The 15,121-nt window shown below is 53.7% G+C and overlaps 8 protein-coding genes across 8 annotated transcripts; 4 read left to right on the plus strand and 4 right to left on the minus strand.

The window, feature by feature from the left end:
* Nucleotides 1–117: 117 nt before the first annotated feature.
* On the minus strand, nt 118–1,470 carry AB675_3847 (Vacuolar protein sorting-associated protein 4; the record flags this gene model as incomplete). The annotated part of the gene is made up of 1 exon (XM_018143934.1): nt 118–1,470. One exon carries the CDS (start codon nt 1,468–1,470, stop codon nt 118–120), a length of 1,353 nt encoding a protein of 450 aa, XP_017994891.1.
* Nucleotides 1,471–1,867: 397 nt separating this feature from the next.
* On the plus strand, nt 1,868–2,289 carry AB675_3848 (Prefoldin subunit 6; the record flags this gene model as incomplete). Its single annotated transcript, XM_018143935.1, has 2 exons — nt 1,868–1,925; nt 1,979–2,289. 2 exons carry the CDS (start codon nt 1,868–1,870, stop codon nt 2,287–2,289), a joined length of 369 nt encoding a protein of 122 aa, XP_017994878.1.
* Nucleotides 2,290–2,483: 194 nt separating this feature from the next.
* Nucleotides 2,484–3,704, minus strand: AB675_3849 (Ribosome biogenesis protein TSR3; the record flags this gene model as incomplete). Its single annotated transcript, XM_018143936.1, has 2 exons — nt 2,484–3,116; nt 3,231–3,704. The coding sequence occupies 2 exons, from the start codon at nt 3,702–3,704 to the stop codon at nt 2,484–2,486; spliced, it is 1,107 nt and encodes a 368-aa protein (XP_017994914.1).
* A 702-nt stretch (nt 3,705–4,406) lies between these two features.
* AB675_3850 (putative mitochondrial carrier) lies at nt 4,407–5,518 on the minus strand (the record flags this gene model as incomplete). Its single annotated transcript, XM_018143938.1, has 2 exons — nt 4,407–5,372; nt 5,429–5,518. The coding sequence occupies 2 exons, from the start codon at nt 5,516–5,518 to the stop codon at nt 4,407–4,409; spliced, it is 1,056 nt and encodes a 351-aa protein (XP_017994884.1).
* A 635-nt stretch (nt 5,519–6,153) lies between these two features.
* AB675_3851 (Pre-mRNA-splicing factor srp1) lies at nt 6,154–7,013 on the plus strand (the record flags this gene model as incomplete). The annotated part of the gene is made up of 4 exons (XM_018143939.1): nt 6,154–6,293; nt 6,343–6,442; nt 6,491–6,872; nt 6,952–7,013. 4 exons carry the CDS (start codon nt 6,154–6,156, stop codon nt 7,011–7,013), a joined length of 684 nt encoding a protein of 227 aa, XP_017994868.1.
* A 1,115-nt stretch (nt 7,014–8,128) lies between these two features.
* AB675_3852 (Cystathionine beta-synthase) lies at nt 8,129–9,776 on the minus strand (the record flags this gene model as incomplete). The annotated part of the gene is made up of 2 exons (XM_018143940.1): nt 8,129–9,374; nt 9,493–9,776. The coding sequence occupies 2 exons, from the start codon at nt 9,774–9,776 to the stop codon at nt 8,129–8,131; spliced, it is 1,530 nt and encodes a 509-aa protein (XP_017994866.1).
* Nucleotides 9,777–10,186: 410 nt separating this feature from the next.
* Nucleotides 10,187–11,489, plus strand: AB675_3853 (3-hydroxybutyrate dehydrogenase type 2; the record flags this gene model as incomplete). Its single annotated transcript, XM_018143941.1, has 4 exons — nt 10,187–10,514; nt 10,578–10,885; nt 10,980–11,062; nt 11,324–11,489. 4 exons carry the CDS (start codon nt 10,187–10,189, stop codon nt 11,487–11,489), a joined length of 885 nt encoding a protein of 294 aa, XP_017994898.1.
* Nucleotides 11,490–13,218: 1,729 nt separating this feature from the next.
* On the plus strand, nt 13,219–14,790 carry AB675_3854 (uncharacterized protein; the record flags this gene model as incomplete). The annotated part of the gene is made up of 1 exon (XM_018143942.1): nt 13,219–14,790. One exon carries the CDS (start codon nt 13,219–13,221, stop codon nt 14,788–14,790), a length of 1,572 nt encoding a protein of 523 aa, XP_017994919.1.
* Nucleotides 14,791–15,121: the final 331 nt, after the last annotated feature.

The following is a 15,121-nucleotide window of genomic DNA, read 5'->3' on the forward strand; positions in this document are numbered from 1 at the left end:
GGCGCGCCCGTGTGTCTCGACCACTGTATGGATGCCATCCAACTCAGCACCAATGCTCGTCCTATGTAAAGAAATGTGAACGGGCGGAATTAGTGAATCCGTCGCTAAGCATCGCAATCAAGCACCTTCACTTCCGAATTCCGCTGTCCATTCGGCACTCCGCTTCAGATCCTCACCGCTCACCGTCGGTCTCGATGCTTTGATAGCTTTGACGAAGTCTTTGACGACTAGAGGGGGCTCTAGTAATTTGTCCGATTCGACGTCCACCCAAGTCATTTCCATAGCACCGCTGTCGCCCGGAGAGCATGGTGTCAACTTGTCTTCGCCATCGACTGTAACCTGGAAAGATGTTAGCAAAACCGCTACTAGGCGTAGCATCGTCAGACTTGCCTTCTTATAGTGTGTCGCAGTCTGAATCTTTCGGACTGGTTGCATGAGCGCGTCTTGCACTGCTATGCTGATATCAGAGCCCGAGTAGCCCTCACTCATAGCCGCCAGCGTCTTGTAGTCCTGCTGTGACAGTTCGCACTTGGTGTCGCCCACGGCAAGCTCAAACATTCGCATTCTTGCAGGCGTGTCGGGCAGTGAGATGTGCACTCGCCTCTGAAATCTTCGTCGGATGGCGGCATCGAGCTGCCAGGGAATATTCGTTGCTCCCAAGATCAAGACGCCCTTCGAATCTTTGCCGACACCGTCCATCTGCACTAGTAATTCCGTCTTTATTCTTCGCGAAGCCTCAGACTCGCCCTCTCCACGCGGACCACAAAGTGCATCCACCTCATCGATGAAGATGATGGCTGGCTTGTTCTCTCGGGCCATATTGAACAGCTGTTTGACTAATCGTTCCGACTCACCCATCCATTTGCTGACTAGATCTGAGGATGATACGCTGAAGAATGTGCTGTTGGCTTCTGTCGCGACGGCCTTCGCCAGGTAAGATTTACCAGTTCCGGGAGGGCCGTAAAGCAGTATACCCTTCCACGGCTGCCGCTTGCCCTGGAAGAGATGTGGGAACTTGATTGGAAGAATGACGGCCTCCTTCAACGCCTCCTTCGCGCCCTCCAGACCCGCCACATCCTCCCATTTGACGTTCGGCTTATCAGTAAGAATCGCTCCCGTGAGCTGTCCTCGTAACTTTTTGCTGTCAGCATCCTCCTCTTCCTTATCGCCGCTGTCGCCTTTGCCACCACCGTTCACAGCTTTGCCGTTAACACCCATTGCTGCTGGTTTCTTTGTATCTTGAGCGTGTATATGTGCCTTGAGTTTCTCTGCGCGCTCCATATATTCGCCAGCTTTGGATCTGATCATCTCCTTGGATTTGGCGTTTTTCTCCCATTTCAGCGCGAGCATGAACAGTTCCAGTGCCGAGTAGTATTGCTGGTATGCCTGGTCGTAGTTCCCTGCGTTGTCCATCTCGATGGCCTTCTTCACCGTGTCGATGGCACGGCCCAGGAAGTCGGTGTTCGACATGTTGGCGGATCTTGACGACAGCGCCGTGCGCGGCTGTCCAGAGGCCTCCTCAGAGGTTGAACTGCTAAGTGGTACCTAAATTAGGTAGTGACAACTGTTGATATTCGGGCTGATACGGGAGGTGGGGTTTCGCGGTCAACTTTTGTGTCTGCCTGGAAAATCGCGACAGAGGCCTTCCTGGCACCGCAGTGTCGAGTGCAAAAGGCGTGCTCGAATTCTTGTCAATTGATCGAAGTGAAGCAGAGATGAGTGTAGGACTGATCTGCTAGTGAGGTAGTTGCCGCCCGCGGAGGCCGCCCCACCACCTCTAGCGCCGATTATCACTCAGGCACAAAATAACCCAGGCACTCTCCGCGCTTCTACTTAGTACTATCCAGATTACACAATCATTGTTCATATGGCGGAGCAACAACAACTGCAGCTGCTCTCGGAAGCACTGCAGAAGTTTCAAGATGGTACGCTGTCTCCCACATCACGATGCCTCTCCTCCTAACACCGGCTCGAACAGATCTCCAATCCGCGCTAGAAGCCCGCCAGAAACTCGAGGCGCAGCAGTCCGAGAACGAGGCAGTCAAATCCGAGTTCGACACCCTCAGCGACGGTGCCGGCATCTACAAGCTCGTTGGACCTGTTTTGCTCAAGCAAGAGCGCACTGAGGCAGTGAGTGCCGTGGATGGGCGGCTGGAGTATATTGGGAAGGAGATTGAGCGGACTGAAGAGAGGATCAAGGATTTGCAGGGTGCGAGCGACAACAAGAGGGTCGAGTTGATGCAGTTGCAGCAGAAAATGCAGCAGCAGCAGGGACAGGTGGCGGGTTGAGATCGGTCTCGAGTTTGAAAGTTGGGATCCACTGTGAGATTACACGGCTCAGCATCACAAGGGAACGACAATCCAGAGGAGACTTGGGTCAAGGAGGCTCAAGGTGTCGGATGCGCAGAGCCAGGTCCTCGAATTCCTGCTGCTGGACCAATGCGACCCTATACAGCTCTACTTGGGCAAGTCACCTCGACGGCTCACCATCTCTTGGGCGCCGAGATGACTTCGCGCTGGAAGGAAGCGCTGGCTACCTCGAGCTTCTTTGCTCGTTCACGTGCCACTATACCGGTTCTGTCAGTCACCGGCGTCGCATTGACGATCTTGTTGAAGTCGTCAAAGTCCTCATCCGAGCCAGACTCCTCGTCTGAATCAACCAGCGGCGGTCCAGGTGGCTCATTCTTGAGCATGGCGTCCGACCTCTGTGCATCGACGGGCTCACTCTTCTCCTCCTTCGCCATCTTTCCAGGATCTTGGAAAGGTTTCGAGGCGAGAACTTTCCGCCTTATCTCCGCCATCATAGCCTCTTCCTCTTCGTCCTCCTCATCGGGCGGCAGGTCTAATGAGACACCCTGCTGAACGAATCCACCATCTTCGTCTTCTTCATCCTCGTCCTCATCTTGATCGTCCTCCTCACTACTCTCATCATAGACTTCCTGCCTATTCAAATTGCCCCCAGCCCAGGCATCCCCACCCTCCTCGCCCTCCTTCCGACTCCTCTCATACTCCCGATCCAGCTTCTTCATCCAGTTCTCCTCCGCCTTCTTGACTTCCTCTTCATCCTTACACTTCTGATACCGCGCAAAGAGCTGACTGTTGATCTCCAAGAACGGCTTGCCGTAAGGAAAGTGCTGCAGCACCACGCGCCCACTCCTCCTTCCCACAGATCATGAAACATGCCGCCAGCGCCTCCACGCAGTTCAGCCGCCACGGCGTCCGTAGTTCACTGGGTTTGCCGCGACCAAGTAGGGCAGCAAGCGCTCGCACTTCCCGCCGATACGTGCCCAGGGAATCTCCTTGATGCGCACCCAACTGCATTCCACGACAGCGGCACCGTGCTGTTCTAGTAATTCGCGGTCGGCTGGAGAGACGACCTTCTTCGCGTTAGGCGAGATGACGACGCCGGGGAATTTCTGCCCAACTGCCATCTCGCGCATGAGGCCGAAGTGCATGAGGCGTTTGCCAGAGCAGCGTTTGGAGTCGCAGTGGTTGAAGTCCCAACAGGCGGCCTTGAAGGGTGGCTTTGCGCTGCCAGTGGTCGTTGTTGTGGAGGTAGGCTCGCCATTTTCGTCAATGACGCTGACGGGGATATCGAGGTCGGTGTCTCCTGATTTTGTGGCATTGCGAGGCGTGTGGCGTGAGTGACCGCTGGAGAATTTTTTGGATTTGGAGGACATGCCATCTTTCTTGTGGCGAACCATGGTGAGAACGTAACAGAATCCGAATTGGCCTTCGAGGGATGATGTTCAAGCAGTGAGACTGTCGGGCAATATCAAAGAAGTAGCGTTCGTTGCAATCGAGGCAATTGAACAAAATCATGATGACGATTCAACCAAGTGGATCTCGATGAACAAGTGGCGCATGAGAAGAAAGGTTGCCTTTTTGCCACGTGTAGTCGCCTTGTGAAGGCAACCAATTCGTTTCATTGCAAGAACATTATTCAGGAATGGCAATGTTGGAGATTAGCATAAGTCTAGAGTCCGTCCGGCCAGCAAGAGTCGCGCTCGGGTACAAGCAGGAACGACAGAACTGCAGGGCTGATGCCAGCATGCGATAGCTTTAGCTTTGCTTGAAGTTGGATGACCAGAAATATATCTCCCTGACTGCAGTAGACGCAGTGTTCTAAACTCAGAATCCATGAATGCATTCTACCTCATCTTCCTTTGATCAGCGCCGCGCGATGCAGAAGTATTGGCCATATCCAAGCGCTGAATGATTTACATGACCGCCTCGACCAAGTCTACCCAGATACTGGCCAAGCGTGTATCCCATGGCCCCCAAAACAAGGCGGTCGACTCGTCCTGCACCATTTCCTATCTTCTGACATAGCCTCTGGTCGACTGTGCCGCGTATTTGGAACTCGTTGGTGGCCTCAGTTACCGACCTGATATTGAATTCTGGTCTCATAATGGCTCTTCCTCCGCCTCTGGACTCAGACTCACTAAAAAGTCTCTAGTCATTTCGAATGACAGCCAGCTGCTCGCCATGCTGGGTGCGACTTTCAGCAAATTAGGCACGATGCCTTTGTAGAGCCCGAAAATGCCTTCTTGCGTGATGATGGTTTTTATGGCACCTCCGATCGACGAGTATTGGTAACCCATTCCAGACATTGTGTTAACCTGAAATCTCCGCCGCAGCACGTCGAAGGGATATGTGCATGTTTGGGCAACTGCGCCAGAGATAGCTCCTGCCGCAAGCTTCATGTACCAAACGGGGTTCTTCTCTCCCGGATCTGTAAAATATTTCCGAACTGATTCGTAAACCATGAAATTCAGACCGACGTATGGGGCCACCCCAGCGACGGTAGGGATGATTCCTCGGTAAAGGCCAAGTATACCGCCTTCGGTCTTGTACATGGTCTTCATTGTGGCGAACATGCCGGGTGGCTTGCCCTGAGTCTTTCCTAGCGCCTCGAAGGAGGCTGTCTGTATCGATAGTCGTGTTCTGACGATGTCCAGGGGATATGTGAAAGTGACCGACGTGATGCCTGCCACACCGCCACATACTAGTCTCATCAAAGGAGTCAAGTCGGCGCCAGGTGATGGCTCCATGAACTTTTTGTAGACGCTGTAGCTGCTGAATTGTACCGCCGAGTAAGGGACTATACGGATGCAATTGGTGCCATTTCCGCGCATGAAGCCACGCCAACCTTCGTCGACCCACATCTTCTTGAGCGCCTTGTGTATGGACATTTTGTATTCGTTCCGACCGACGGACTGGACCTGGTAGAGGATCTTTAATCGCTCGAGGGGTGAGACGACCGTTCTCGAGACCGCTCCAGCAACACCACCTGCGCAGAACGCTGCAGTGAATGGTGTGGAGATCGTGAGGCGAAATTGTGTTATTGGATCCATTGTGGCGACTGGGTTCTGTACATTGAGGTGATCAGCATTTGCAAACGAGCGACAGGCACAACGCAGCTCACTTCCGGGACATTAACCAGATCCTCCACCTTCAAGGAACTCTGACCGCCAGTTCCGTCAACGATCGCAGGCTGCTTCTCGCCCAAACGCATAGCAGCTTATCTTTACTCTACCGGCAACCTTCTAAGTAACAATGAGAAAGATCTGGTCCTCGTGCCATGTGAGCAACGCCGTTATTGCGACGGCGAAAGCATAATGCGTCTTAGAGAGCGGAGAAGTGTGGTTGGAACGTTGTGACACGTCTATTATCGAGCCCAGATAAAAAGTCGAGCAGACAGCCTTGCAGTGAAGCAGATTCGCGAATTCAGATCGACTATCGAAAGCACGGAGAGAATCGGGCAGGCTGTGGAGTTCCAAGAAGCGCGCTGTGGGATTGAATGGACGTGTTGAGGCCCGCTTGAGTCGAACAGATAACGAAGTGACTGAACTCGTACTGAGATTGTTTCTTGTAAAGAGCAGGGCGCATCAAGGAAACAGACTAAAGCTGAGCAGTGAATATGTCGAAGATTCAGATTCAGATTTGACCAGGGTCACTGCGCTTCCTTTGCCGGTTTGGAACTAAGCTCTTTTGGTTCTAGTGCAAACGGCCTTTTGGACCTTCCCTTCAAGTTGGACTCATGTTGCTCCTCTCTTCTCTGTTCGATACACCGTCCATCCTTCTTCTTATTTACTACCAGTCCTGTCCATAGGGAGCCTCTTTGAACAAGCCTGGAAGGGTCATCTCGACATGTCTCGCTCAGGCACCACTCTCTACGTCTCGGGCTTTGGTCATGGTACTCGAGCTCGTGACCTGGCCTACGAGTTCGAACACTACGGTCGACTTGTCCGCTGCGACATCCCGGCTCCCCGCACTGCTAGCAGCAGACTGTACGTATCCATCTCTATGCCCATCGATAGCCCTGCTGACGATGCATAGCTTCGCCTTCGTCGAGTACGAAAGTCGCCGCGATGCCGATGATGCCTACCACGAGATGCATAACAAGCGTATCGGCAGGGATGATGTCTTGAAGATCGAGGTGACACATTTCCTTCGGCCTCAACAATAGTTTACTAACATCTAGCAGTGGGCCAGAACGCCTCCCTCTGCCTCCTGGCGCTTTGATGCTGGCCGTGAGCGTGGAGGCGAGCGCGGAGGCGACCGAGGAGGTGATCGTCGTTCCGAACGAGGCGATAGAGGCGACCGCGGCGACCGCAGTGATCGTCGTGATCGCTCTCCCCCTCCTCGCAGAAGCTATGGTCGCTCTCAATCTCCACGTCGCCGCGACTACTCGCCCCGCAAAGATGATCGTCGCAGCGATCGTGACCGTGGTGACAGAGACCGCGATCGAGACTACGAAAAGGGCCGTCGTCGCTCTCGCAGCCCGGACGATCGTGGCCGCGACCGAGAGGATAGAGACCATCGAGACGACGACCGCGATGCTCCAGCTAATGGCGATGATCGCAAAGGTACGGACATCTCTGCTCCCGCAGTACAAGATGATATCATTATGGAATGGGCCTGAATGAAAGCTGACTCCCGTTTCAGCCGCTGACTCGCCACCGCCTGCTCGTGCGGACGACATCGAGCTCGACACTGCCGACAATTGATCGGCGACAGATTCATTCGACAACATTGGTCCACAGAAAAGCAACATGGAAACTTACACATTCTAGCCGCAGCCCCACGCCCGACATACGGAGGATGGGATACTAGGTCGTTTGCAAGGAACATTGTCCAAGGGCAATTCTGCACGTACTTGAGAGATCTGACTTTGATGTGGGATTAGTCTCGAAGCGAACATCCAGCGAATCGAATCGATACGAGACGCTACGGCGCTGAAGGCAGCTTAGATATCAGCAAACTCCACAGTTCCGGGAAAACGCTCCCATCGTTCGATCGATCGATCGATATTCGACCGGTACTCAGAAGCACCATTCCCCTCGCGCTCGACCGCTCCGTTCCCATTCCGTCGTTGCGACCACACTCCCCTTCCCTAACGTCCTCGCCGTCAAACGTCGTATCCCCAAATTTCTTCCAGCACCAACCGCTCCTCAATCGCATCGGCAGCGAAACCTGCCCTCACCTAGCAGCCTTTCGCCAAATCCAGCCGGCCTCGAAACAACGACGTCTAATATCACTACACAGACGGGAGACAATACACCGCGCTGTTGTATGTCCACTAATTTCAAGCTTGCCTAGTCGCATATTGTCGTACATTGACTCGTCGCGCGTGAAATTCACTCCTGTCATCGGCGCACGTCATGCAGGCACAACGGCCTAGGTCAGTAGGTTCTGCATCTACGTCACTGCACAGAGACGTATGTGCACTCGTGATGTAGCTTCGAAACGGCATCAGGACTAAGATGATATGAGCAACAGCTCTGATGAATTGTGGATCATCGAATCCTCATTGCTTATCTAGCAAAACACCACCAGAACTTTCAAAAGTGCCCTTGCCGATAACACCACCAGTCTCACCAGCCCAACAAACGCCATGCTCGCGCGAAAGTCTTTCTGTGATCAATATATGCAGGTGTGTTGAAGTCCTGCGTTGAAACAAAACCTACCTAGCTGAAGCCGACCATGTGCCGGATCAAAAAATCCTTGAGTCTCAGTGCCGCGCATCGCAGTGCGGCAGGAATCCCTTCAATTAAGCGTGCTGCGAAGATGCGGAAGACCATCGATCCTTCCAGCCTCGTCGACACAAGAAATGAGACAACCCTCAAATCTTATGCTGGCTCACCATCCACGTCAACAAGTCGACTTTGGTCACTATCCCGATGGGCTTCAATGCACCCTTATTGCTGCCTCCTATAGCGGACTGGTCTCTCTCGGTTACAATCGCAGCGCTTTGGTACTCCAGAAATCGATTCAGCGCGCTCAGTGGCGTGTCCATCGTGATCTCTGCGAATTCTTTCTTTCGTCCTCCCTTAATGGACTCATGGTGACCGTTTGTACCATTCGTCTCGCCGTTCTGACCAGCAGACTTCCCCTTCAAGCCGGACCCGAAATCCCTTGGATCAGTCACCACTTCCGAGATATTGCTGAAGTCGAACATGACCTCCGACACGGGACTGTTCGCTTTGGCACGGCCATGCGATATCCTCGACAGCAAGTTGCCCAGCGTGACCAGTCCGATCAATCGCTTGCCCTTCTTTGATGTCACGGGAAGCTGGTCAAAACCCTTGTCGCGCATGACTTCGATCGCAGACGCGCACGTGCTGTCCCCGGGGATGGTCTGGATTGGCTTGAGTCGGAGAGCACGGACGGTGGCGCCGGAAAACGGATCATTTGCTTCTTTGTGGGATGTTGTGCGCTTAAGTGGTGAAGCTGGCTCGGCGGGTGGTGTGGGAGGGAGTAGGTCATTCGCGGCGAGCCAGTCGTCGTCGGCGAATTTCGAGAGGTAGCTGCGGATGCTGTCCGGCAGAACGACGACCACGACGTCGTCTTTCGTGAAATGTCCGTCTCGATGGGCGGCAACGAGGGCGGCAATCGCGGAGCCAGACGAGCCGCCAACCAGCAGGCCTTCTTCGGCGATCAGGCGGCGGGCGTAGTGGAAGGAGTCACGGTCGTTGGTCTTGTACCAGGTGTTGACGAGCTGCTGGTCGAGGACGTCTGGAATGAAGTCGTAGCCAATGCCCTCAACTTTGTACGCCTCGTTGGCGCCGTCGTCGTTGAGGGTTGAAGGGAGAGCGAGGATAGAGCCTTTGGGATCGGCAGCAATGATCTTGATGTCTTTGTTGTGCTTTTGCAGGCCACGCGCTATGCCGGTGATCGTGCCGCCTGTGCCTGCGCCGGCCACGACAGCAGTGATCTTGCCCTCGGTCTGCGTCCACATCTCCTCCGCAGTGCCGTGCTCGTGGGCGAGTGGGTTGTCCGGGTTGCCGTACTGGTCGAGGATATGGGCGTTGGGGATCTCCTTCTGTAGTCTGCGAGCCACGCCGATGTGTGATTCAGGCTGTCGAATGCTGCCTCGGTTGGCGTGCGGATGATGGTGGCGTTGAGTGCCTTGAGAACAGACACCTTCTCGGCTGACATCTTCTCCGGGAGGGTGATGATCGTCTTGTAACCCTTGACTGCTGCCACGAGTGCGAGGCCAATGCCTGTGTTGCCGCTTGTAGCTCAATCAGTGTATCGCCTGGCTTTATCCTGCCGCTCTGCTCGGCCTTCTCGATCATGCGCAGGGCGATGCGGTCTTTGACGCTGCTGCCGGCATTGAAGAACTCGCACTTGACCCATACTTGTGCCTCGATGCCGAGGGACTGCGGGATCTTGTTCAGGCGGACGAGGGGACTATTGCCGATTTGCTCGAGGATAGTGGATTTAGCGGCGGGCGTGGTGGTGTGGAGGGGCTCGATTGACGGCGCCATGATGGCGGTGAATGTTGGTAGAGACTGTAGATTCTTGATCTTGGGAAGATACAAAAGAGTGTGCAGTAAGAAAAGAACGTATACCTTGAGGTCTGATGCAAAAGCCTCAAAAGAAGACGTGCTCTTCCTGCCTTGATGATAGACTGGAATGTCTTCCGCCCATGACTTTTTCGCTGCCGCCCGCCCGTTGATAGCCGGAAACCCCCTCCGGACATAAGAATGAGCTAAATCCTGGTACAATCATTGACGACGCCTTTCTTCAAGAGCGCCGTTCTCCATCCTCGGCGACACTTGCTGCAAGTCGAAAAGTCTTTCCTAGGCGTGCTATAGGTAGGTCTTCCTGTGCTCGTAGTTGACCCATCAGAGCGCACCGTGTAGGAGTACACGTTCTATAAGCTCAGTCAGCCACCATGCCTCATCCGCGCTTCACTGCAAAGAAGCGCAGCACTACATATGCCACCATCGACCCAGCTCGACCAGAGCTGTCCGTCAAGGGCAAGACCTTGTACGTGACAGGAGCCAGTCCTGGCACTCTTGGCGCTGGCATTGCCGCTGCTTTCGTGACTGCGGGAATCGCAAAGGTCGGCGTGTTTGGCAGGACCAAGTCCAAACTCCAGCAGACCAAAGCAGATCTGTTGAAGATCAACCCTGACGTTACCGTGTTCACACACGTTTTCGATGCCGGCGACGCCGAGAGTGTAGGCGTGGCAGCACATTGGGCCAGAAGCGAGATCGGAGGTAAATGCTATCGTTCATGCCGGAAACGGGGATTCCACCTTACTAACAGCACCTGATTAACAGCATGGGACGTCTTCATCAACTGTGCCGCCTTTCATTCACCAAACCCGGCCACGATACAAGGTAGCGAGGAAGACGACTGGTGGAAGACCTTCGAGCTCGGCGTCAGATCTGTACAGTACTTCACAAAGTCTTTTATGCCGAAAGCCAGGCCGGGAGCGACATATATCTCGATGAATTCCGATACGGCTTTCACTCGGCCAGAGGGATTGCCAAAGATGGCTGCGTATACGGCGAGCAAACTTGCGACGGCGAAGTTGGAGGAGTACCTCTCGGTCGAGAATCCTGGGATGAGGACGTTTACTATTCATGTACGTATACCTGTAAACCTGAATCGGGCGAGGCATCAAATTCCCGTTCCGGGTTCTTTTTCCCGATACATGTTCTGACTGACAGGCGCAAAAGCCGGGTGTGTACCGGACGGGCATGTTCGATCAGTGGGTCAGAGATCTTGGCTACCCGGAGGATTCACCTTCAGACAATTTGAGGTATGTCCCCTTTTCGCAAGCCTGAACCAGTGAACAACTGGGAGCTAGTCTAGGTTGAGCAGCAGAGACACTTGTCTTGGAGGCTTGATCCTGCCTACCCTGGTCTCCTGGACCAGGTGTTTCCTTTGTTCTGCCAGCCAATATGATCTCCTCCTAACGGCCACTTCGTGGTTGTTTAGCTTTTGATCTGTTTCCCCATCTCTCATCTCACACGTTCCCTCAATGTTCTGGTTCAGGCTAACCAATACCGGCGGTAAATAGTCTGGCGGGAAACTTTTGCATCTGGCTGACGTCGCCGGAGAGTGACTTTCTCAAGGGCCGCTATCTTGCCGCGACTTTTGATGTGGACGAGCTGCTGGAGCGGAAAGCAGAGTTCGAAAAGGACCCAAAGTTGTTGCGTATTACGTGGGCCGGTACGTATCTGTGAACATCCCGCTACGGGTCGTACGCGATGTTCCCTGAGGCCTCATTGTATTGCTGTTACATCATACCAGTGCTAGATGCTAGTTAAGTGTGCTCAGGCTAGGCCTAGGGTCAGGCTTTTGCTAGGAGGGATCAGTGTATGTGATTTTGCTAGGAGGGTTGTTCTGCTAGGAGGTTTGTCGTGCTAGGACAGGTTGTGCTGCTAGAAGGGTATGGTGCTGCTAGGACTGATGCTGCTATGAAAGTGCTTTATGCGAAGCCGGGACGCCTCTGCCTCGATCTCCTGGACTGCTCTCCAGACTCAAGTAAGGCATCGATGAGAGAGTCAACAGGGCCTCGAAATCAGCTGTCATGCTCAAGCAAGTGACACTTGACGCCAGGCGAGGGCACCATTGATTTGACTGTGACGCACAAGCGAGGGACCAATGACGGGAGCCGAAGAAGATTTCGCTAAAACAAACCAGTGAAACCCAACTCACAGCTTGCAGCCGTCGGCTGGTGATCGCGATCGTGGTAAATTCAAAAGCGTTCTTATATCGCGTGATATGGTGATCAAGCCATGCCCAGCGCTCAACCCGTGGCGCTAGAAACCCTTAAGCGAAGACTTCGTAGATTCGATTTCGTACTCCTCTTTTCCCGACAAGGAGGGCAACGTTCTGCGAGGCGCGTGTCGGAGACTCGTCACGGCCTAAGCTTACCTCCGCCTTCATCTGCGCAATCGAGATTCGAGATTGTGGCATGGCCAATGCGCATTGCTCTGCGGGCTATGACACGAAGATCCCGTACGTACTGTGCGTAGACACCGAGCAAGAATCACATCTGCCTTGTAACGAGCTATTCTTGCTACAAGCACTTTTGATGAATTGGAACTCCTCCCAAATCCCGCCCCGTCATTTCCTAGCTCACGTCGGTCGCTGCCAGGTCGTAGCGACGCCGCAGGCCACCGACGAGTCGAGGACGCAGAGGATCTGCCTCAAGTAGAGCGCCGGAAATTTCCCTCCTGGAGCGGAGCTGCTTGTGACAACTGTAGTGCCAGAGACGACTTTGCCTACGCAATGGCTGCATCACCGCACAGCATGATCTGCGTCAACTGCAACGGTTGCGAAGCAGAATTACATAAAGCGTCGCGGCACAGTCCGCAGCCCATGCGAGCCCTCGCCAACGGCATTTTCGGCATGAATCTTCTGTCGTCAAATTTAGCAGATTGATTCGTCGCAGCCGGGGGCTGTGCCATGTGGGCCAGCGCGCGACTGCAGGCATCTCATCGCAACTCTGCCCCTGAAAAGGTGAGCTTTGCGTAGGCGACGAACTTAATCCGAAATCTGAGCCCACAGGGGGCATAGAGGGGGCTGAAATCAAGAAAGACCGAGTGGTGGGCGTGGTTCTGGGCGTGTGATAAAGCCACATACCCCAGGCCTGGTACCAGCTCAAGAAAAAGCCATCATTACCACCAACGTCCCGCTCCTTTCATCCCTCGTTCCTTCCACTTGACAGATCCTTTGCATCCTGTGAAACACCAGCTTTACTTCGTACGATCATTATATACGGGTTTCGAGTTGATCTACTCATCATTTTGCGACACGACTTCTTCGAATATCTGAAGCACGATTCAGGGTCAATCTTAATTTACCCATATCGGTGGCCGTAGGCCCCACTTCCTTTCAGGGCAACTCGAGAACATCTGTAGTACATACTGCGATGATTTCCGACTTCACCACAATACTTCCATGAATATGGCGCCTCACAGTGAAGGGGAGACTTGGGGAGGACACCATGAATCTCTGGAACTGACTTCGCGCGACGATGCGCAAGACGCCAACCTGCTCACTGGCCGCGTTGTCAATAGGGGCAAGTACCAGGTCTCGAACCTTCTGGGCCATGTGATCCCGTCGACATTACGCTATACTTCATATCGACGCGCGCCATCACCTTCTCGCCGACGTCCAAGATTCTGCGGCCGGAGTCTGGCCCGGTCATGTGTGTCACTATCCTACATCACCCTGGTCATCGTGATACTATATTCGATCACCGGCTTCATCTTCTTCCCAAACTATAGCACCTTACCGCCGCAGTACGAAGCATTGCGCGAACAAGCGACCAGTTCGAACGCGCCGGGAAGTGGCAATCCTAAGCAACAGAAAGTGTTCATTGCATCGAACCTGTATGACCCGCACGGCCAACTTGCTGATGGGCCATGGGCCGACAACGTGCTGCGACTCATCCATCTCTTGGGCCCTGACAACACCTACTTGTCGATTTACGAGAACGATTCTGGAGATGTCGGCAGCGACGCCATGGATAGACTGCGAGCCAAGACACCATGCAACAATACTTTGGTTGTTGAGGATCACCTCGACCGCTCGGGACTTCCGAAGATCACGCTTGTTGATGGCAGGAAGCGAGTCAAACGGATCACATACCTTGCGGAGGTCCGCAACAAAGCCTTGGAACCACTGGCCGATGCAGAAACAATCTTCGACAAGGTATTGTTTCTGAATGATGTGTACTTCGATCCTGTGGAGATCCTGCAGCTGATATTCGCAACGAATGACGGCAACTACCGCGCTGCGTGCGCGGTCGACTTCATCAATCCTTTTAAGTTCTACGACACGTTTGCATCCCGCGACCTGGGAGGATACAGTATGGGTGTACCGTTCTTTCCATGGTTTTCTCGAGGTGGCGACCCACGTACTCACGACGACGTTATCCAAGGCAAAGACGCAGTACGGGTACGGAGCTGTTGGGGTGGTATGGTTTCGTTCGATGCAACGTTCTTCCAACCGAGCGATGAAAAGATCGCACCAATCACGGCGTCTGAGATCAGTCCGGCTAATTTGTCTGCCCCGTATCGCTTCCGGGCCGAAGAAGACACATACTGGGAAGCCTCGGAGTGCTGTCTGATTCATGCAGATATACAGAGCCCAGATCACGAGCAGTCAGGGATATTCATGAACCCTTTCGTCCGAGTGGGCTATACACCAAGGACGCACGCCTGGCTGGGATTCACTAAGCGCTTCGAGGCGCTTTATACGCCAGTCCATTATCTCGTCGATATCATCGCCGGCTTTCCTCATCACAACGCTCGCAGGGAGGAAGAGCCTTGGTCTGAAGTCGACGAGGTCGTCTGGGTTATCGACGAGAGCTTGGAAGAAGGCGGATCATTCCAGCAAGTGACCAGACTGGCTAGTCATTCGGCATTTTGTGGCCACCGAGCCCTGTCAGTGATGAACGAGGAGTATTCTGGAGAGGTGGACATCGACAGCTACGAAAAGATACCGCTTCCATCAGGAGGGCTCCCTTCGTAGTGCTTGGGGTTGTCATTTATTTTGTTCTTGTCTTGAGCGAAGGCGTTGGAGGAGTCACTATATGCACGTCATCGCCTATAGAGTGCAGGATAGGTATGCAATCGAATCGTCCAAAGGCGGGTCTCTTGCTTCCAAGAACGTTTACTCGACGATCGTCTTATTGAAAGATGATCGTGCTGTCATCGGTACGTGACTGCCTCGTGAGATGCAAAAGGACTCGAATGAGTCGAAGGTCTTGGCACTTTGGGTCAACGACTTGGAAGTCACAACTTGAATTCAAGCTGCAACAACACCACTCGCGTTATCCTCTTTTCTTCACCCGTTCTAACCA

The sequence above is a fragment of the Cyphellophora attinorum genome (assembly GCF_001299255.1).
Source record: "Cyphellophora attinorum strain CBS 131958 chromosome Unknown Contig47, whole genome shotgun sequence".
NCBI lineage: Eukaryota > Fungi > Ascomycota > Eurotiomycetes > Chaetothyriales > Cyphellophoraceae > Cyphellophora > Cyphellophora attinorum.